Raw genomic sequence first — 23,676 nt, forward strand, 5'->3', positions numbered from 1 at the left:
TTAATAGGATAATATTTTTTTTAAAAAACGGATAGTGCATAATGGCATTTAAAGATCACTTAAATAGAAAAATATTAATCAAAAATTCATAGTATAGTGTCTCGAACATTTTCAATGAAAAAAGTCATAGTATAGTATGTTGAAAAATTTCAGTGAAAAAAAGTCAGTATAGTATGTTAAACATTTTCAGTGAAAAGTCATAGTATAGTATGTTGAAAAATTCTAATCGAAAAAGTCATAGTATAGTATGTTGACATTTTCAATCAAAAAACTCATAGTATAGTGTCTCGAACATTTTCAATGAAAAAAGTCATCGTATAGTATGTTGAAAAATTTCAGTGAAAAAAGTCATAGTATAGCATGTCGAAATTTTTAGTTGATGAAATCACAGTATAGTATGTTGAAAAATTTCAGAGGAAAAAATCATAGTAGAGTATGTTGAAAATTTTCAATCAAAAAAGTCATAGTATAGTGTCTCGAACATTTTCGATGAAAAACGTCATAGTATAGAATGTCGAAAAATTTTAATCCAAAAAGTCATGGTATAGTATGTTGAAAAAATTCAGTGAAAAAAGTCGTAGTATAGCATGTCGAAATATTCAGTTGATAAAATCATAGTATAGTATGTCGAAAAATTTCAGGGGAAAAAATTCATAGTATAGTATGTCGAACAATTTTAATTGAGAAAGTCATAGTATAGTATGTCAAAATTTTTCAGTGGAAAGTCATAGTATAGTACGTCGAAAAATTTCAGTGGAAAAGAGTCATAGTATAGTATGTCGAAAAATTGCAGTGAAAAAACTCAGAGTATGTTGAAAATCTTAAGTGAAATAAACTCTTAGTATGCCGAAAATTGTAATCCAAAAAGTAATAGTATAGTATGTTGAAAGCTTTCAGTAAAAAAGGTCATAGTATCATATTTCGAAAATTTTCAGTGCAGAAAGTCTTAGTATACTATGTCGAAAAATTTCATTCCAAAAAGTCATAGTATATTATATTGAAAAATTTCAGTGAAAAAAGCCATAGCGTAGTACGTTGAAAAATTTCAGTGGAACAAAAGTCATCATATGGTATGTCAAAATTTTCAGTGGAAAAAGTCATAGTATACTATGTCGAAAAATTTCAGTGAAAAAAGTCATAGTATAGTATGTCAAAAAAATTCAGTGTGGAAAAAAGTTATAGTATAGTACGCTGAACAATTTTCATCCAAAAAGTTATAGTATAGTATGTCGAAAATTTTTAGTGAAAAAAGTCAGTATAATATGTCAAAAAATTTCAGTGTAAAAAGTCATAGTATAGTATGTTGAAAAATTTCAGAGGAAAAAAGTCATAGTAAAGTATGTCAAAATTTTTTGTTAAAAAAGTCATAGAAAAGTATGTTGAAAACTGTCAGTGAAAAAACTTATGCTGTAGTATGTCGAAATATTTTCATCCAAGAAGTCATAGTATAGAATGTTGAAAAATTTTCATCCAAAAAGTCATACCATAATGTCGAAAGCTTTCAGTAAAAAAGGTCATAGTATAGTATGTCGAAAAATTTCATTCCAAAAAGTCATAGTATATTGTATTGAAAAATTTCAGTGAAAAAAGTCATAATATAGTATGTCGACATTTTCAGTGAAAAAGTTATAGTATAGTATGTTGAAAAATTTTAATCTAAAAACGTCTAAGTGTAGTATGTGGAAAGAATTTTTCAACATTCTATACTATGACTTTTTGGATGAAAATATTTTGACATACTATACAATGAATTTTTGGATTAAACTTTTTCGACATACTACAGCGTAAGTTTTTTCACTGAAAGTTTTCAACATACTTTTCTATGACTTTATCAACTAAAAATTTCGACATACTATCCTATGACTTTTTGGATTAAAATATTTCGACATGCTATACTATGACTTTTTGGATAAAAATATTTCGACATACTATACTATGAATTTTTGGATTAAACTTTTTTGACATACTATAGTATAGGTTTTTCACTAAAAATTTTCGACACACTATACTATGACTGAATGAATTTTTTTGACATACTATACTATGACTTTTTGGATGAAAAATTTTCGACATATACTATGAATTTTTGGATTAAACTTTTTTGACATACTATAGTATAAGTTTTTTCACTGAAAATGTTCGACATACCATACTATCCTATAACTTTTTGGATTAAAATATTTCGACATACTATACTATGACTTTTTGGATGAAAATTTTTCAACATACTATACTATGACTTTTTGGATGAAAATTTTTCAACATACTATACTATGACTTTTTTTACTGAAATTTTTCAACATACTGTACTATGACTCTTTTCCACTGAAAATTTTCGACATACAATACTATGACTATCAGCTGAAAATTTCAACATACTATACTATACCTTTTTTTCACTGAAATTTTTCAACATACTATACTGTGACTTTTTGCATTAAAACTTTTCCACATACTACACTATGACGTTTTTACATTAAAATTTTTCAACATACTATACTATAACTTTTTTCACTGAAATTTTTCGACATACTATGACTTTTTAGATCAAAACTTTTTTCATTGAAAATGTTTTAGACCGTATACTATGACTTTTTGGATGGAAATTTTTCACCATACTATCCTATAACTTTTTGGATTAAAATATTTCGACATACTATACTATGACTTTTTGGATTTAAATTTTTCAACATACTATACTATGACTTTTTGGATGAAAATTTTTCAACATACTATACTATGACTTTTTTTACTGAAATTTTTCAACATACTATACTATGACTCTTTTCCACTGAAAATTTTCGACATACAATACTATGACTATCAGCTGAAAATTTCAACATACTATACTATAACTTTTTTTCACTGAAATTTTTCAACATACTATACTGTGACTTTTTGCATTAAAACTTTTCCACATACTACACTATGATGTTTTTACATTAAAATTTTTCAACATACTATACTATGACTTTTTAGATCAAAACTTTTTTCATTGAAAATGTTTGAGACCGTATACTATGACTTTTTGGATGGAAATTTTTCACCATACTATCCTATAACTTTTTGGATTAAAATATTTTGACATACTATACTATGACTTTTTGGATGAAAATTTTTCAACATACTATACTATGACTCTTTTCCACTGAAATTTTTCGACATACTATACTATGACTTTTCGGTTGAAAATTTTTCGACACACTATACTATGACTTTTTCCACTAAAATTGTTCGACATGCTATACTATGACTTTTTTCACTGAAATTTTTCGACATACAACACTATGACTTTTTGGATTACAATTTTTGGCATACTAAGAGTTTTTTTTCACTGAAGATTTACGATATACTCTGAGTTTTTTCACTGCAATTTTTTGACATACTATACTATGACTTCTTTCCACTGAAATTTTCAACATACAATACTATGACTTTATCAACTGAAAATTTCGACATATTATACTATGACTTTTTTCCTCTGAAAATTTTCAATATACAATACTTTGACTTTATCTACTGAAAATTTTAACTATACTATGACGTTTTTCATTGAAAATGTTAGAGACACTATATTATGACTTTTTTGATTGAAAATTTACAACATACTATACAATGACTTTTCCCACTAAAATTGTTTGACATACTATACTATGATTTTATCAACTGAAAATTTTGACATGGTATACTATGACTTTATTCACTAAAATTTTCAACATAGTATGCTATGATTTTTTCCACTGAAATTTTTCGATATACTATACTATTACTTTTTGGATTGAAAATTTTCGACATACTATACCTAGAGTTTTTTTCCACTGAAATTTTTCAACATATTACACCATGAATTTTTAGATCAAACTTTTTCGACATACTATACTATGATGTTTTTCATTGAAAATGTTTGAAACCGTATACTATAACTTTTTTGATTGACATTTGTTGAAATATTTTCATCCAAAAAATCATAGTATAGAATGTTGAAAAATTTTCATCCAAAAAGTCATACCATAATGTCGAAAGCTTTCAGTGAAAAAGGTTATAGTATAGTATGTCGAAAAATTTCAGAGGAAAAAAAGTCATAATATAGTATGTCAAAAAATTTCAGTAAAAAAAGTCATAGTATGTCGAAATTTTAAGTTGATAAAGTCATAATATAGTATGTCGAAATTTTCAGTGGAAAAAGTCATAGCATAGTATGTCGAAAAATTTAAATCCAAAAAGTCATGGTATAGTATGTCGAAAGCTTTCAGTGAACAAGGTCATAGTATCGTATTTCAAAAATTTTCAGTGCAGAAAGTATTAGTATACTATGTCGAAAAATTTCAGTGAAAAAAGTCATAGTATAGCATGTTGAAATTTTCAGTTGATGAAGTCATAGTATAATATGTTGAAAAATTTTAATCCAAAAAGTCATAGTATAGTATGTCGACAATTTTTTATCCAAAAAGTCATAGTATAGCATGTCGAAATATTTTAATCCAAAAAGTCATAGGATAGTATGTCGAAAAATTTCAGCGGAACAAAAGTCTTCATATATTATGTCGAAAATTTTCAGTGAAAAAAGTCATAGTATAGTATGTCGAAAATTTTTAATCCAAAAAATCATAGGATAGTATGTCAAAATATTTTAATCCAAATAGTCATAATATAGTATGTGGAAAAATTTTAATCCATAAAGTCGTGGTATAGTATGTTGAAAGCTTTCAGTGAAAAAGGTCATAGTATCGTATTTCGAAAATTTTCAGTGCAGAAAGTCTTAGTATACTATGTTGAAAAATTTCCAAAAAGTCATGGTATATTATGTTGAAAAATTTCAGTGAAAAAAGCCATAGTATAGTATGTTGAAAAATTTCAGACGAAAAAAAGTCATAGTATAGTATGTCGAAATATTTTAATCCAAGAAGTCACAGGATACTATGTCAAAAAATTTTATTGGAAAAAAGTCATAGTATAGTATGTCAAAATATTTTAATCAAAAAGTCATAGGATAGTATGTCGAAAAATTTCAGTGGAACAAAAGTCATAGTATAGTATGTCTAACAATTTTAGTGGAAAAAGTCATAGTATAGTATGTCAAAACATTTTAATCCAAAAAGTCATAAGATAGTATGTCAAAAAATTTCAGTGAAAAAAGTCACAGTATAGTATGTCAAAACATTTTAATCCAAAAAGTCATAAGATAGTATGTCGAAAAATTTCAGTGAAAAAAATTATAGTATAATATGTTGAAAAATTTTAATGTAAAAACGCCATAGTGTAGTATGTGGAAAAATTTTAATACAAAAAGTCATAGTATAGTATGTTGAAAAATTTCAGTGAAAAAAGTCATAGTATAGGATGTTGAAAAATTTCAGTGGAAAAAGTCATAGTATAGTATGTCAAAACATTTTAAGCCAAAAAGTCATAGGATAGTATAGTGAAAAATTTCAGCGGAAAAAAGTCACAGTATAGTATGTCGAACAATTTTAATCAAACAAGTCATAGTATATTATGTCGAAAATTTTCAGTGAAAAAAGTCATAGTATAGTAATTTGAAAATTTTTAGTGGAAAAAGTCATAGTACAGTATGTCAAAAAAATTATTCCAAAAAGTCACAGTATATTATGTCGAAAATTTTCAGTGAAAAAAGTCATAGTATAGTATGTTGAAAACTTTCAGTGGAAAAAAGTCACAGTATAGTATGTCAAAATTTTCAGTTGATAAAGTCATAGTATAGTATGTCAAAAATTTTCAGAGGAAAAAACTTATAGTATGTCGAAAAAATTTCATCCAAAAAGTCATAGTATAGTATATTGAAAGAATTCAGTGAAAATAGTCATAGTATATAGTATGTCGAAAAATGTGTCATCCAAAAAGTCATAGTATAGTATGTCGAAAAATGTATTCTAAAAAGTCATAGTATAGTATGTCAGAAAATTTGAAACCAAAAAGTCATAGTATAGTAAGTTAAAAAAAAAAAATAGTGAAAAAAGTCATGGTAGTTTGTCGAAAGAATTTATTCCAAAAACCAACCATTTTCTGTGAAAAAAGTTACAGTACAGTACGTTGAAAATTTTTAATCCAAAAAGTCACAGTATAGTATGTTGAAAAATTTTAGTGAAAAAAGTCACGGTATTGCATGTCGAAAAATTTTAATCCAAAAGGTCATAGTATAGTATGTTGAAAAATTTTAATCAAAAAAGTCATAGTATAGTATGTTGAAAATTGTTAGTGAAGAAAGTCATGGTATAGTGTGTCGAAATCTTTTAATCCAAAAAGTCATAGTGTAGTTTGTTGAAAATTTTAATTAAAAAAGTCATAGTATTGCATGTTGAAAACTTTTAATGAAAAAATTCATAGTATATCTTGTTGAAAATTTTTAATCCAAAAAGTCATAGTATAGTATGTCGAAAATTTTAAATCAAAAAAGTCATGGCATGTTGAAAATTGTTGATGAAAAAAATCAAAGCATGGTTTGTAGAAAAATTTCATTAATCCAAAAGTCATATGTCGAAAAATTTCAATAAAAAAAGTCATAGTATAGTATGTTGAAAATATACAGTGAAAAAAGTCATAGTATAGCACGTCAGTTTAAAAAGTCAGTATAGTATGTCATACAAATTTAATATGAAAAAGTCATACGAATGTTTGTTATAAACATTTGATTAAAGAAGGCATGGTACTATAAAATTAAAATTTAAAAAAGTAATTCATAAATACATGTATTTATACAAACAATAATGGGCTATTTGACCCAGTGGTTTACTGACCGGAGTGTCCGAACATGGTGGCCACACACTCTCCAGAGTAGAAGTCAAATATACTGATGTTCTTGTCTGAACAGGAGGTGGCGATGTAGAGACCTGACGGGTCTATCTGCACCTGGGGAGGACAGAGGAGGAGGCAGCTAACACCTGGCAGCTAAATGTTCATGAATTATCTACACCTGCTGTTACTGTGGAAACATCGCCATGGTAACAGCAGAGTGATTTTGAATGGATACTGTGACCTACCTTTATGAGAGTCCCATCCTCTCCTTGAGAGCCTTTGTACATCTTCTTCTGTTTCCCGTTACTGATGTTAAAGATCCTGCAGGAAGAGGAGAAGAGGAGGAAGAAGAAGCAGTCCATCAGTTTTGGTCCACTGACACTGACTCATAACAATTCTGTTGTCTTCATCATCATCATCATCATCATCAAAATATTGCAGTTAATAAACAAAGATTAAACTAAATGTTTTTCAAAACTTGACTGATTCTATGTTTGTTGAGTTGTTTCATATAAACTGTGTTTTGTTCTGAGCGGCTCCTCCATTTCCTTTGTGCAATGCATTGTGGGACGACAGCGCACATTAACAGCACACTGACAATGATTCCTATTGGTCCTGAATCTTCCTGCTGCAGCAGATCCACACTGAGAGTCATAGATATCAAACTAACTGATAAAACACTATGAGACAGAACACCAGTGTTGTACTGAGACTTTTGTCTCTGCTTTGTTGGTCCGACTCTGACCAGCAGGGGGCAGCTTGAACACACAGCAGCCATACAGGAAACCAGATAAACACAAACTGGAAACCATGTGGAGTTCAAATAAACAATTAAAAACGGAAAGGATGAACTCCTCATATCTGGAACAACAGTGGATGAATAAATGGATTTATGAATATGTGTTAGAAGATACATGAATTACAGGAAAGATCTTCCAGATACATTTTATTATGTTTTTATTTTATCTTCAAACATTCACTCACAGGGCAAAACAATGATTTCCATTTACCATATTGCCCTATATCAAAACTTAATTTTTAAAAAATCAAATATAGAGGTCCTCAGTTATGGAATTAATTAAATATGTCATTAAAATATTTTATGTCAGCTTTTAGATCACACTTAAATCTTTTGACATGTCTTTTCTGCTGATTATTCAGATCTTATTTTAGGTTTGTTTTTCCCCCTTTATTACTGATGGTTTTCTGTTGTGTATATAAATATTTTTTGTATTACGTGTTCCTCATTTCTTTGTTAACTGCTTATTTTGTTTCATTTTCTTGCTTAAAGGTAGGATCTAGAGGATTTTCAAACAAAACAAAATACAGACATATACAAATGAAATCCTGCTTAATCATCACCTTTGGGCTTCTACTCATGTGTGGTGGTGACTCTGTTTGCAAAGCTCCTGCCCTTTAACTGTATTTTGATGTTTTTGTGAGCTCAGACCGTTTCTGGGCGGAGATTTCCCCAGCCTATGAGAGAGCGCAGGTGCCGTGCCCGAGCGTGCCCGAGCGTGTCCGAGCGTGCACCAGCGCGAACCTTGCCTGAACCTCTTCTGTGAAGCCTTCTGCCGTACCTCCGGGCTCCGTACACCCGGGAGAGTTGAGCCTGATAGGAGGGGCCGAATTTTAATGTGTGTTTACAAACAGCAACTGGAAAATCCTCCAGACCCTACCTTTAAAGTCACTTTTTTCAGTTATTTGAAAAAAACCTTTTAGGCTTCCTTCCTCTCTGGCACTGAAATTACTTCTTCTGTATGTACATTGTATCTTATTACTATTGTGCAAATATATAAACTCAAACCCAGTGAGTGCGGCTGCTCTGTGTCGTTGTATTTGTGGTGCATTCAGGTGCTGATCTGAATATTTGATTCTTGACTTCTACTGCCAAACAATACTATTTTTATTACTACTACTGTTATTATTATTATTATAATGTCAAAATCAGGCAGCACAGTGGTGCAGTGGTTAGCATTGTTGCCTCACAGCAAGAGCGTTCCTGGTTCGAACCCAGAGTGTGGGAGCTCTTCTGTGCAGAGTTTGCATGTTCTCCCCGTGTCAGCGTGGGTTTCCTCCAGGTGCTCCAGCTTCCTCCCACAGTCCAAAGACATGCAGGTTAATTGGTGACTCTAAATTGTCTGTAGCTGTGAATGTGAGAGTGAATGGTTGTGTGTCTCTATGTGTCTGCCCTGTGATAGTCTGGTGGCGACCTGTCCAGGGTGAACCCCGCCTCTCACCCAGTGTCAGCTGGGATAGGCTCAAGGCCCCTGCGACCCATAACAGAATAAGCGGTTACAGAAAATGACTGAATGAATATCAAAATCAAAACGAATGCGACAAATGCGAGTTATTAAATCAACTATTTCCTGCTGATCTTTAGCTGACTGTCAGGTCACAGGAGGCCAAAGTTCCTATAGCGAATAAGCACACCATTTTTAAATGATGTGTAATGAACAAGATCAGAGGAGCAGGCACAAATGGATGATTTTAATCGAAGTAAGGAGAGGAACCCCGAGTCGAACAATCTTTGAAACTGTAACTGACCCGAGTTCCCCATGAGGATGGTGGCGCCCTCGCTCTCACCTCCTTTAGCGCGTCATGCTATTTTATTTAAGTGGAACAAAGTGGCCCCACCCGCACACTCCCAGCGGCTTCAGGACATATTGTCATGGTTAAAAGTGGAAAAGACCCTTGTTATGTGTTGTATTTTAAAATTTAAAATCTAATAACAAAAACCTGGAAAAAAGTGGGAGAGGAACATAAAGGAAAGAGAGGAAATTAAAAAGGAAACGAGAGGGGGAGGGGAGAGAAGGAGAAGAAGAAGAAGAAGAAGAAGAAGAAGAAGAAGACGGGATCATGGCAGTTAATCCTAATCCATCTAATCACCGTGGTGCCTGCTGGGTAATAATCCTGCCTGCAGACTGTTTGTTTCGGCTGCAGGTGGATTCATTAACGTACCTGATGCTGCGGTCCTGACAGCCCACTGCAGCGTACTTCCTGGTTGGTTCCACGTCCATATCGTACAGAGTCGTCTTCCTCACCACATGATGAGTCCGAGTGAACTCCAACCCTTCCTCCACCTGTGACCACAAGAAGGACACATGATGGGAATGTTTCATGTGTTAGTGTGAGGAAGGTTACAGTCTCCTCTTCATGTTCTTGTCATTCATTTATTCACTTGGTACTGTTCTGCTGTGACCTCAGGCAGGAAATTCTTTTTACGTTTTCCATGTTTCCGCTTTTTGGGTCTGCCCCGGGGCCTCCTACCAGTGGGACGTGCCCAGAACACCTCTAACAGGAGGCGCCCAGGAGGATCCTGATCAGATGCCCGAACCACATCAACTGACCCTTTTGTGACATGAAGGAGCAGCGGCTCTACTCCGAGCTCCCTCCGGATGTCCGAGCTCCTCCCCTTATCTCTAAGGCTGAGCCCAGACACCCCACAGAGGAAACTCATTGTGGCCGCTTGTATCTGTGATCTCATTCTTTCGGTCACTACCCAGAGCTCATGACCATAGGTGAGGGTTGGGACGTAGATGGACCAGTAAATCAAAAGCTTTGCCTTCCGGCTGAGCTCCCTCTTCACCACGACGGTCCCGCGCAGTGCTCACATCACTGCAGAAGCCACACCAAACCACCAATCCATCTCACGCTCCATTCTACATGAATGGACGATTAATTTTAATTCAGTTAAATTAATTTCTATTTATAAAGCCCAATATCACAAATCATAATTTGCCTCAGAGTCTTTACAGCATACCAAACCCTCTGTTCCTTGGCCCTTCACAGCGGATAAGAAAAACTCCCCCAAAAAAAACCTGCAATGGAAAAAATTGGTAGAAACCTCAGGAAGAGCAACTGAGGGATCATTCTTCCAGGACAGACAGACATGCAGTAGATGTAATTAATTAATGCCCTTATCTTAGGAAAACAAGCTTTGTTATCACAAGATAACGACATAATCAACTCCTTACCACAAGAAACAAAAGGGTTCTTCCTTTTATTGTGTTTAATGTTTGTCAGAGATCAGGAGTGCTGAGCCAGCGTGCATAGATGACGTCTTGACAACTGTAGCGACTGATTAAAGCTGAAAATGTCAGATAAAGAAGTACTCATCATCGTTCACTCCTCACACTGTACTTCAGTTACGGTTTAACGCATTAGAGAAAACATTCAGATCAGTCCTCGTCATTTAAGGGGAAAACTGGTCTGGCTGCAACTTCACAGGAAACAAAACTGATTTTCTCGTGAAAAATTATCTTGAAAAATTGGTCTTCATGGTAATAAAATAACTAAGTCGTGATCTTGAGATAAGCAGCAGCTGATGTGTGTTTACCTTTTTCTCTGATAAGTTAAGATCCAAGGGCCGGCTACAAAAAGCACCTTCAGTGAAAATCTTCCTTTAAATCAGAGTTAAGGCTACCTTTAAATAAAACTGGTTTCACAAATTATCCTTAAGTCTTTTCCTTAAGGTTTTCCTATTTTGGTCTTATACTTAAGGAATTGCTTAAAGTTTGTTAAACTGTTGCACAGAGGACCTTAGTAAGAAGATAAACATACTCTGTGTTAAGTCAAACACGCTCTGTGGGTGTTGGCCTCCGCCATGGTTGACCCTTGTCACTGATCCTGTTTGTGATATTCATGGACAGGATCTCAAGGTGCAGCCGGGAGGAGGAAGGGGTCCGGTTTGGGGACCTCAGAATTGCTCTTTGCAGATGATGTGGTTCTGTTGGCTTCATCACACCGTGACCTCCAGGATGCACTGGGGCGGTTTGCAGCCGAGTGGGAAGCGGTCGGGATGAGAGTCAGCACCTTCAAGTCTGAGGTCATGGTTCTCTGCTGGAAACCGGTGAATTGTTCACTCCGGGCTGGGAAAGAGTTACTGCCTCAAGCAAGGGAGTTGAAGTATCTCGGGGTCTTGTTCATGAGTGAGGGTAGAATGGAGCGTGAGATGGATCGGCGGTTTGGTGCAGCTTCTGCAGTGATGCGGGCACTGTGCTGGACCGTCGTGGTGAAGAGGGAGCTGAGCCGGAAGGCAAATCTTTTGATTTACTGGTCTATCTATGTCCCAACCCTCACCTATGGTCATGAGCTCTGGGTAGTGACCAAAAGATTGAGATCGCAGATACAAGCGGCCGAAATGAGTTTCCTCTGTAGGGTGTCTGGGCTCAGCCTTAGAGACAGGGGGAGGAGCTCAGACATCTGGAGGGAGCTCGGAGTAGAGCCGCTGCTCCTTCACATCGAGGTCGGGGTCAGTTGAGGTGGTTCAAAACACAATGATTCTTATTTTCAACGGATGAAACACTGAAGAAAAAATACTTTTTAAATTCAGTTCAATTTCTGCCCATATATCCGCATAAACCCTACAGACTGGACCTTTAAGGACCTCAAACAAAAACAGAAATAGTACAGTACTAAAGTAAATGTAAGTTCCAGCTGATCAACACATCAACACTGAGAGACTCTGTGACATCACTGCGGTGCTGCTCTCACCTCCTGCGCGGTGCGGAAGTAAACGCTCTTATCGGCTCCACAGCTGATCATCCTCACCTTCCCCTCATTGGCTGAAAGACAGGAAGAAGAAGAAGAAGAAGAAGACGGACATGAGGTCAGAGAGGACAAACATCAGCAGCAGAGTTTATTCTGACAACATGATGAGAGGTCAGAGGTCACAGAGGGACTGACCAGCGAATCGGACGGCAGTGATGGAGGACGAGTGTTCGTCCAGAGTCTGGACCAGACTGTACTCTCTGCCCGCGTCCAGGATGTGGATCAGACGGTCCCGACTGGCTGTGGCTAATAACTGGAGACCTGATGGACACACAGACGAAACATGAAATTTGAAATCTTTGCTGTGAACTGAGAGTATGTAATTTTATATACAGTTTTTCTTCTTCATGTATAAATGTGTGTGTTTTTTCTTAGTGTAACACTATGTAACCCCATCTCAAAAGCTTTTATTTTGAAGGCCAGAGCTTGATATTATAGATTTCAGTGCTATGATTTGCCTGCAGCACTCTGATGTATTTTCTGTGTGTTGTGAACTTTATCGGGTCAAATTCATTTGTTTCTCCTGAGAAGTGAAAATATCACATCTTATTTAGGATATAAACACACGATCCTGTCGAGGTGAGACGGCAGCAGCAGGATTTTTACTCTTCACAGTCTGAGAGGATTAAACTGTGTGTGTTCGTCCTCACTGCTGAGCTGGCTTCTTCTCTCTCAGCAGTTTGGACCAAGCTACAGGAAGTGATGTCAATCCTGCTGTTAAACTGTGTGTGTGTGTGTGTGTGTGTGTGTGTGTGTGTGTTTACGAGCCTCAGCATTCCTCCCTCTGTGCTGTTGTTTCCTGGTTGACAGAAATGAGTCTTATTGTTGAGTTTGCTGGTTTTATTATCAACCCAGTAAGACCCACTGAACATTTACTGGCCTGTTTTATGTGTGTGTGTGTGTGTGTGTGTGTGTGTGGATGCCAGATGTAGTTCACAGACACAGACACACTAACAGAATTGAGAGGGAGCCAGAGTCACATGTCACCTAAAAACAGCCTTAGTTTGAACATTTTAAAAAATCACTCTGGTTTATCACAGCTGCTCATATTTTGGTAGTTTCGTGTGTCATTTCCATCTGTAATAAAAACACTGCACTCACCAAGTTACAGTTATAATCTTCATAATTTCCAATTCCATCCAAATGACCTCACCAACCTCAGACTAACCAAACCTTTTTGACAAACCACAGACGAAGCTCTGCACAATTTTCTGAGTATTTAAGGGAAACAAAACGTTATATTCTATTAAATAATTTAAATATTCAGTACTGAGGCACAATATTGGATTTTTTGCTGATATATAACAACTAATTTGGTCAATAACCAATACTGATATCAAGATATCCACATTTTCCACACCTAATTTTAGTGATCATCAAGTTGTTTCTGTAGTGGAATTACCATCATATTATATATACATGCTCTTATTGTGACGGCCCACCAGCAGATGGAGACATGAAATACTTTCAGATGTATGTAATATTCATTCATTGTGCAAATTAGGAAAAAGCATGTTGGTCGATATTGATGATGTATCGATATTATCCTGCCTCCCTAATATTGAGTTATAATGTCAGGATGGTCTGGTACCCGGTAAATACTTCCTGAGGAGATTAGAAGTATTCTTTTGTTTTAATGTTACTTTTAATTCAATTTCTTACACACAAATTTAGTCTAAAAAAAGCAAATTTAAAAGATCCAACATATGTATAACTGTAGGATGTAAACACCTCCTGATGTCATTAAATCAGAGGAATAATCTGGATTAAACCTGAGGTCACAAGTCTTGGTGTGATTCTTGATTCAGATCTAAGCTTCCAGTCCCACATTAACAAGGTGACGAAAACATTTTTCCACCTCAGAAGCATCGCTAATGTGCAACCATTTCTAAATGAAAAAGATGCAGAGATACTGATTCATGTCTTCATTTCAAGTTGACTCGACTACTGTAACAGGTCACTGAGAGACTTCAGCTCGTTCAAAACTCTGCAGCTCGGCTATGAACCAGAACCAAGAGGAGAGAGCACATCAGGCCGGTCTGAGCTGCTCTGCACTGACTTCCTGTTACATTTACAATTGATTTTAAGCTCCTCCTCCTTGTACACAAAGCCCTACATGGGCTGGGACCGAGCTACATCACCTCCAAGAACACTGCAATCCTCTGCTGCTGGTTTATTGGAGGTTCCCAGAAACAGCTGGAAGATGACTGGAGATGCAGCCTTTGTCAGTGACGCCTCAAAGCTATGAACACACTACCTGTACATATCAGGGAAGCTAGCTCGCTAAATGTTTTTTAAAAGAAAGCTTAAAACGCATCTGCTCACTTGAGACTTTTGGAAACTCTTTCTTTTTACACTTCATGCTGCTGCAACTCTTTTAAAATCTTGATTTTATTATTATTAGTGTTGTTAGAGAAAATATGACCTCATGACCCTGAAGTCAAAGTGGGTCGACAGCAGACTCTTGAGTCACGCTGAAGACAACAGGACAAATGTATTCTCCTGTCACGAGTGAATCAACTGCTCACAACAGGTCTTTATAAATCAACATGACTGTGACTGAGGAGCTGCTGTCTGATCTTTTTTCGTCTGACTCTACTGTGATGTCACAGAAGCCACAACTGAACCACCACCAACACAGCGAGGTGGAGGTCAGCCTCAGTGCATCCGCCCTGCAGCAGCTCTGCAGGTCTGCTGCCTTGCTCAAGGGCAGAGCGGCTGCTGGTTCAAGGTAATGTGACAGCGAAGGTAGCGTGGGAAATACTGCCACAGTTTAGACCTGCAGGCGTGACTGGCTTTTCAGACACTTCCAAATTATGTACAACAAAATAGTTTGTTTATTCTGTACATGTCTTCTATGTTGTTAAAGATTGTTTTATTTACTGTCTGTGTCAAGTTTTGTTGTATACTGATTTTAACGTTGTGTTTATAGTGTGCTAAAGTATGAATTATGCTCTCACTGGCCACTTTATTAGGTACACCTCGCTAGTACCAGGTAGGACCCTCTTTTTAAGGTGCTGGAAACATTCTTCAGAGATGTTGGTCCATATTGACGTGATGACATCACATAGTTGCTGCAGATTTGTCGGCTGCACATCCATGAAGAGACTGAGATCTGGTGACTGTGGAGGCCATTGGAGTACAGTGAACTCATCGTCATGTTTGAGATGATGTGAGCTTTGTGACATGGTGCGTTATCCTGCTGCCAACAACCATGCCACGTTCAAAGTCACTCAAATCACCTTTCTTCATCATTCTGATGCTCAGTTTGAACTTCAGCAGCTCGTTTTCACCATGTCTACATGACTGAATGCACTGAGCTGCTGCCACGTGATTGGCTGATTAGATATTTGAGTGGCCAGTGAGTGCATATGTGTTGTGTTTATACATTGTTTTATAACAGAGGTGTTTCTCACCTGTATCTGGTTTAGAGAACTCGAGGCAGAGTATCTCTGAGTCGTGAGCCTGAACGTTCAAGATCTCCTCCATACTGTCCAGATCATGGATCCTACAACACAGACACACACACACACATAGAGTATTAGAAGTGTGCAGACGCTTTATGTCTTCTTCCTGTCTGGACTCAAACACAGTCCCCGCCCTCTTCTCACCTGAGAACGCCCATACGGTCTCCAGAGGCCAGGTGCTGTCCATCAGGACTAACTCTCAGGGTCCTAATGCCCGCCCTGCTCTGGTCCGTCTGCTGCCCCTCTGAGCCCGATGACCCCGCCTTCTCAGTGTTGCCACCGGTGATGGAGATGCTCTCTGGGTCCAGGAGGCTGGAGATGTTGTCGTCCACGTATATGACCTTCTGCAGGTCCTGAAGGGTCAGAGGTCAGGAGGGTGTCAGGTCAGTGTGCAGGTGTAGGTGTGTGTAATGTAGATATAAAAGCAGAGGTGTGTGTGTTCTCGTACATGGCTCAGGATGTTCCTGGTGAGGAGTTTGTGGCTGTCAGTGTTCCACAGTCGGATGGTGTTGTCTGAGGAGCAGGACAGGAACGACCCGGGGGGAAGTCGTGCCTCTCCTCCTCCTCCTCCTCCTCCCTCTGGGTACACCTGCAGGAGACACAAGAGGAGGTGCTCAACTCAAGTGTTTCAACACGCTGACACTGACTGGAGACAGCTGCTGCCTGTGGCTTCATATTTATCGTACAGACGTGAGAGTGGAATCAATGTGAACATCTAACAGAAAAAGAGTTCATTAAATTATTAAACTGATCATATAATTAATAAAATTTCTTACAATGAACTCATGTATCCACTGTGTGTCTGTGGTGAATCCTTAATATATAACTGAGTGAATCCCCTCTGTACGTCCTGCAGGGACACATAGCTGCAGCAGCTGCAGGTGCTCCTGTCATGTTGTGTTTTTATGAGCTGGTGTTTCAGCTCTGTGACCTTTGACCTCTCAGGAATGTGTGACTGAAGCCCTCATTGTGTTTGTGATTTATATGAACACACTGACCTCCAGGCTCCACACACAGGAGGAGTGGTAGAGGGCCGAGTAGAGTTTTCCCGCTCTGCGGGGGTCTCGGAGGTCTCGGACGTCCCACACGTAAACACTATGGTCGTTGTAGACGCACGACAGCCAGCGGTTGGCGGGGTCATAGGTCACCGCCACCGTGTCCGGGTACCGAGCCTCCGGCCTGCAGGAGAACAGCTGACTGCGGAGGAGACAAAGAGGGAGGAGAGTTATTCTAACAGGACTGTTGTCATGCCAACGGGAAATAAAAACCATGATGATGTGTCTGTTTCCATGGTAACCTGTCTACATGTCTAGTGGTCAGCTGACCTCTAAATAAAAACAGAACACTCTGTATGTTGTTTTCCATTTATCTATATTTGGTATAAATTTCCATACATACAGTATGTGTGTGTGTGTGTGTGTGTGTGTGCATGTGTGAGAGAGAGAGACCTGGCGTCCACCATATTGGCGATGTCAGCTCCCAGACAGTGTGGGCGGGGCAGAGTGCACAGGAAGTGCAGGTTGACGGGGCTGAAAGCTCGAACCGTGCCGTCAGAACAACCACAGAAGATCAGCTCGTCTGTGACGGACAGACAGGTGGCCTGAGATGCCTGAGGACACACAGACAGGTGGACACGCAGACAGACAGGTGAGACACTTCATTCACTTCACTTCATCTTGCTGTGTGATGAGGACACCATGGAGATGAAGATGTGTTTTTGATCCTTTGTGAGGTCCGACCACAGGTGGAAGAAACAGTGAGTTTGTTAGGGACTATTTTCGGCGGCGGATTGATCCACATTTTAATGTGAGACTGAAAATGTTTTTGTTCTTTGTGTCTCTCGGACTGAATCAAAGACTGAAATGTAAATGAAGTGAGAGAATGTGAGTGGGTGAAGATTCAGACAAAGACGCCTTTGAGCTGCTGCTGCTGCTGCTGCGTCACGACTGTAGGACCAGTCTAGTGTCAGTGCTACAGGACCAGTACATGTTGGTGGAGGTGAGTAATGCTGCGTTCAGGGTCCTCTGTATATCATCGTGGAGGGTGAACGAGGTGATACGTCCCTTCTCCCAATCAGGTGGTGTTGGTTATGAATGACGGCAGCGTGTTGTGAAACGGACCAATGGAGTGAGAGGAAGGAAGTGGGCGTGTCCAGGTCAGTCAGTTCAGCCAGTGAGGATGAAGATTCAGATAAGTCAGATCAGATTCATGCTCTTCATCATCAGTCTATATACCATTATAATATGATGATGAAGCAGTACGTTGTTAATAGAGTGCTCCATGGATGACATTTTTCTGTAGGTTGACACAGAAGTTAGTGTTGCCTTGTCAAAAACGTTGTGTTATAGATAAAGATATATGAAAATCTCTAAAGCTTGTGTGAACCACAGACCTTATTTTAGGCATCTAACCAAAACCCATTCGAAAACCCACTGACTACAAGACAAAGGAACTGGGTCCTAAAATGCGAATTCATTTCTGGGTTTCAAGAGTCATCCTGGGGCGCTCTATTAAATAATTTAGCAGTGTGTTGTTAAACAAACCAAAACTAATACTTTACTTGTTGTTTCATCATAATTTTAGCCTTAGCAGCTACAGTGCTAACTAGCATTTATGGTCAGTTAAATTTTGCACTGAGCTCAATCTGCAAAGGCAAAAGTTAATCTATGCTAACTTTTAGAGCCAAGTTCAACTTTGGTTAATCACAAACCTTCCTTACAGAACTTATCAGTTTATTCAACAGCAAACTCAAAGCTTTGGTTGTTTTCCTTTTTTGACCAGGAACATTAGCGATTACAATTAATGCCACTAACTAGCTTACTGCTTCTTCCACTATTTCACCAGAAGTTGCACCAATGATTGATTCTACAGTAGCACCCTCAGTAATAAGGTTGATACAATCAGACTTCTTATTGAAATCAGTGGCGTCACCCCCTGCTGGCCATTAGTGAGAATGCAGATTTAGGGCACCTCACTATTGGCTGCGACCATTTTTTTAATACAGTCTATGCTTATGTTACATGTTTGATAAATGTCATGTTTGATTATTTATAAACATGTTTAAGGAGCTCTTCATCAGTCTGAGTGTTGTTGAGGTGTCACAGGCTGAACTGACTGAGTCCAGGTGAGGTGACGACTTACGGACGCAGAGTCGACTCTCTGCACAGGAAGCGGAGGAGGAAGAAGAGGAACTTCACATTAGAGTGTTTTACATTAAAGACACACAGTGAAAAATATAAGCAGTCAGTTAACATCAGGGCCTGATGTAGCGTAATGTTAGCTACCTAGCTAATGTTAGCGTCAAGATATTGTTATAAACACAACCTATGAGCAGCACGTCATTAAAAAAAGCAAGGAAGCGCTCTCCAGCGCCCTGCCACCGCTTTTCTGCGGTAAAAAATGCTTTGTGGACACAGGCCTCAGTGAGAACAGCTGTGTTTCTCTGCCTCAAAGTTTCTCATTAGCTGTAATCGCACACCTGTAACCACAGCAACAGTGATGAACATCACTGCAGCAAGGTGAGGAGTTAAAGCACTGGAGGTCAGAAAAGTAAATGTAAAGGGGAGGTTAAAGGACCTCCCCTGGAAACCCTCAGTATGTGCTGAGTAAACTTCCTGCACGGAGCGCTCACCCGCAGCTCGACCCACTTGTCGAGGAGTCGCCGGTCGTTGAACTCACACAGCAGACCGGAGGAAGTGATGCAGAAGGTGGAGGAGGCCTGTCGACCCCGCCCACACGCCACATCGCTGAAGAAGTTATTCCTGAGCTCTCCCAGCAGCCCTGAACGCCCCAGAAGAGGGACGGTGGCGTTCACCTGCAGACAGGTGGAGAGGACGATCAGTAATCATACAGGATGTTTTCATGACACAGGTGTGTAAAGAGCGATTGATGTGAGAACCTTGGAGGTCTTGGCATGGTCCAGGTACCAGAACTTGACGTGGCGGTTGCCGGCGGTAACAAAGTAGGAGCTGTCGTCAGAGAAGGAGACGGCCGTCACTTTACTGGACACCTTATTGGCTGCAACGACGATGTTTTTCTGGTAAACACAAAACAACAAAAAAAGAATCTGTCAACAGGTCGGATTTAATGTTCAACTGCAGCTCGCTGCTAAAATCTATCAGCTGACCTCTGACCTCAGAGCAGTTTGACTAAAATTCTTAACCCTCTGAACGCTGCTATAGAAACGGTCCACATTTCTAGGAGTATCTTTAAATGCTTCATATCCCTAAAATCTGTACAACCTTAGCTAAAAGGTGATGCAAGTCAATAAGTCATATTGATAAAAGTACTGAAATTGCGTCTTTTAAAAAAAATATACAAAAATTGGACTTGTTTTCTCTCAGATTTACAAAATTAAAACGCACAAAAATGATCCAAAAGATTTTTAAATGTAGAAATATAAATAAAATACTTATCACTCCATAAGTTATTTGAACTACGTAGATTACTTCTGTCCAGAGTTTAAATGTGGGGAAAAAACAGCAGAATGTTCCTTTAAATTAAAAATGTCTCCTGTGTTTTTCGGCTGTTGTGAAAATAAACGGCGGTAAAGTTCGACTCCAATGAACCAAACAAACGGCCTTTGAATGCACCACATCATCAGAGGTCATGTGATCAGAGCCGTGGACTCTCACTGAGTGGGTTTAATGTCCAACTGCACCAGAGTTGTTTTTACTATAAAGTCTTCTGCAATGTGCTGAACCCTTCTGTGGAACCACGCTTTTATTTTGAAGTGTTTGGTGACTTCAGTGTAAAGTTTATTCCCATAAAGTCGAGTCACACTAAAACACTCTCTCTATTTATCAATAAGCTGGTTTTACTCTCCTGTTTTTATTACTGTTAATACAACTCAACACTTCTGCAGATTTTCACATTAAAAGCCCAATTTTAAAAATACACAGTAGTTCTGACGTTCATCCAGACCTGTTGAAATTTGTGTTGCACTGTGTGAGATTCAGTTTCAGCTGCTCAGTCACAAGACAATCGCTCAGTCGATCAGCCAATCAGAGAGCAGCTCTCTTACCTTCCAGTTCCAGACGTTGACCATCATGTCGTGTTGGTAGCCCACGCTGACGATATATTTCCCGTTGGGAGAAAACGCCACACAGGCGACTCCATATTTATGCTCCTGCAGTTCAGCGACCTGAACACGCTCCGATACCTCCCAGATTCGAACTGCCGGCATGTGGCCGCTCTGAGGGAAGAGGAGGAGGAAGACAAGGAAGAGGAAGACGAGATGAGGGAGGAGGAAGAGAAATATTGAAATAATGTAAATATCATTAGAATCATTCCACTGATTTCAGTCAAACATGAAGAGTTTCTGTTCAAAAATATTTCTGCTGAAGCTGAAACAATTAGTCGATATTCATTCAATATTTTTGACATTTTATAGTTTAAATAATGAAAAAAAATAATAATCAAAAAAGATAATCAGCAGATTAATCAGCAGTGTAAAATGCTCTGATTTCTGAATTAACTGTCTGATATATATAAAACTTTATTTTATTATTTATACACCAAAGAAGATTTGTTGTATGTAAATTATTATTCTAATGTTAACAACCTCTTTATAAACATGTCTGATGGGAACTTATCACCCTGAACCCTGAATTTCTACCACTGCCTGACATTTATTACCAAAATAAATGAAAAACAATCATTTTATTGAGGACTGTAGTTTGTGGATGTTTATTTTATACATGTTGGTCTGAAACATGTTGATTTAATCAGGCGTCTGATTCAGGTCCTCAGTTTCCACAGTGAACAGCAGCAGCAGCAGCGAGTGAACTAATCAGTTTCAGAGCCGACAGCAGCAGGTTGAGTTCACATCATGCTGAGAGGACCTTCTGTTACACTACAGCCTCTCTTCATCCTCATCATCTCCTCTTCATCACTCAGGACTGCCTTATGTTCCTCCTGTGCTCGGTTCATTATATTTAATCTGACTGTTAAATTAAATACATCTAAAATAAAAATATCTACACTCACTGGCGACTTTATTAGGTACACCTGTTCAACTGCTCGTTAAAGAAAATAGCTAATCAGCCAATCACGTGGCAGCAACTCAATACATTTAGACATGGTGAAGACGACCTGCTGAAGTTCAAACTGAGCATCAGAATGATGAAGAAAGGTGATTTAAGTGACTTTGAACGTGGCATGGTTGTTGGTGCCAGACGGGCTGCTCTGAGTATTTACTGGGATTTTCAGCACAACCATCTCTAGGGTTTACAGAGGATGGTCCCAAAAAGAGAAAATATCCAGTGAGCCAAAATGCCTTGTTGATGCCAGAGGTCAGAGGAGAATGGCCAGACTGGTTCAAGATGATAGAAAGGCAACAGGAAGTCAAATAAGCACTGGTTCCAACCAAGGTCTGCAGAAGAGCATCTCTGAAGCAACAACACCTTGTCCAACCTTGAAGCAGATGGGCTACAGCAGCAGAAGACCACACCAGGTGCCACTCCTGTCAGCTAACAACAGGAAACTGAGGCTACAGTTCACTTTTTTTTGTTTTTTTTTTTTTCAATATTTTACCCATTTTCCATGACTTTTTGAAAGCTGTTTAAATGGGTAGGCCTGAAAACATGCACTTCCAAGGCATTTGCGGATAAGCACTTATTATCTTTTCTCACAAGTTAGATATTCCTGCAACCAACTAGTTACCTGCCCTCTTAGACCAGACCAGCCCATATGGGTACCTCACAAAACCTCAAGGCTGCAACCCTATTTGGGGTATAGAAAACGGAAGATCCAATCCAGCAGTCAAGCAGCGCAGCACTGGATTTAAGGGTAATACCCCGACATACTTCGTGTAAATAGCCAAAACAATGTATATTCAAAATGTTTCCAAAACATTCTGTCATTTCTGAAGCATTTCCAGGCCTGGAAAACAGTTATTTTAATTTAATAACTTTTCTAGTAATTTCATGACAGCTGATATCCTGTAAATTGAAGTTTTCTTAGGGGTAGTGGAGGCGTCCCACAAGGCTCTATTCTTGGTCCTCTGTTATATTTAACATACACAATTTTTATTATACATTTATATGCTGATGACACTGTTTTATATACCAAAGAATCTTCTTTTGAGGCCCTGACACACCAAGTCAACGGTTCGTGTCAGTCAAAGATGGGCCGTCAGTGAGTGTCTACCACCCTTGTTGGCTTGGTGTATCTCACACAGTTGGTGCCAGTTGGATTTTTTTCTACTGAATCGGTGTTTTGATTCAGTGTCGGCACAACAGAGCGCAACAGTAATTAGAATCTCTCTGATTGGCAGTTCAGCTTAGCGCATTAGAAGAGAAATAGAAGAGAGGAAAGCAAACAAACAGCTTAAGTCATGATGGAGTGAGACCAAAACAAACTTGTTACATAAGGTAGGATTATTTTTCTTTAGCCTCTGAGCTCTTTAGCAAATACGTTTCATGATGGGTAGTGTTATTATTCACTTCCATCCATCCATCCATCCATTTTCATCAGCTTATCCAGGCTGGGTCATGGGGGCAGCAGACCAAGCAAAGCACCCCAGACATCCCTCTCCCCAGCAACACTTTCCAGCTCCTCCTGGTGGACCCCAAGGTGTTCCCCAGCCAGATGAGATATTTAATAGCTCCAGCATGTTCTGGGTCTGTCCCAAGGCTTCCTACCAGTGGGACGTGCCTGGAAAACCTCTAACAGGAGGCGCCCAGGAGGATCCTGATCAGATACCCGAACCACCTCAACTGACCCTTTTCAACGCGAAGGAGCAGTGTCCTACTCTGAGCTCCCTCTAGATGTCTGAGCTCCTTACCCTATCTCTAAGGCACGGGAAATATGCTTTGTTCTTTCCACATTGGATTGTGTCGTTCACATGCTAACTGGCTAACTAGCCTCAAGACAGTGTTCTTGTTTCCCTTTTTGAATTAGGATT

The 23,676-nt window shown here is 38.4% G+C and overlaps 1 protein-coding gene across 4 annotated transcripts in view; it reads right to left on the reverse strand.

Moving 5' to 3' along the window:
• The window catches only part of mapkbp1 (mitogen-activated protein kinase binding protein 1), a 63,520-nt gene that overhangs the window by 11,226 nt on the left and 28,618 nt on the right, over nucleotides 1–23,676 (reverse strand). For 3 of the 4 annotated variants that reach the window (XM_078175336.1, XM_033642887.2, XM_078175335.1), the window contains exons 5-18: nucleotides 20,794–20,964; nucleotides 19,669–19,806; nucleotides 19,402–19,584; nucleotides 18,912–18,929; nucleotides 17,219–17,379; nucleotides 16,769–16,967; nucleotides 16,219–16,359; nucleotides 15,915–16,123; nucleotides 15,720–15,811; nucleotides 12,439–12,564; nucleotides 12,247–12,317; nucleotides 9,712–9,833; nucleotides 6,996–7,071; nucleotides 6,753–6,864 (exon numbers count right to left, since the gene is read on the reverse strand). In XM_078175336.1, coding sequence (XP_078031462.1) covers nucleotides 6,753–6,864; nucleotides 6,996–7,071; nucleotides 9,712–9,833; nucleotides 12,247–12,317; nucleotides 12,439–12,564; nucleotides 15,720–15,811; nucleotides 15,915–16,123; nucleotides 16,219–16,359; nucleotides 16,769–16,967; nucleotides 17,219–17,379; nucleotides 18,912–18,929; nucleotides 19,402–19,584; nucleotides 19,669–19,806; nucleotides 20,794–20,964 — 1,819 coding nt within the window. The remainder of the gene's footprint in view (nucleotides 1–6,752; nucleotides 6,865–6,995; nucleotides 7,072–9,711; nucleotides 9,834–12,246; nucleotides 12,318–12,438; nucleotides 12,565–15,719; nucleotides 15,812–15,914; nucleotides 16,124–16,218; nucleotides 16,360–16,768; nucleotides 16,968–17,218; nucleotides 17,380–18,911; nucleotides 18,930–19,401; nucleotides 19,585–19,668; nucleotides 19,807–20,793; nucleotides 20,965–23,676) is intronic. The other variant, XM_078175337.1, reaches the window with a different exon arrangement.

Source organism: Epinephelus lanceolatus, chromosome 15 (genome assembly GCF_041903045.1).
Source record: "Epinephelus lanceolatus isolate andai-2023 chromosome 15, ASM4190304v1, whole genome shotgun sequence".
NCBI classification, from domain to species: domain Eukaryota; kingdom Metazoa; phylum Chordata; class Actinopteri; order Perciformes; family Serranidae; genus Epinephelus; species Epinephelus lanceolatus.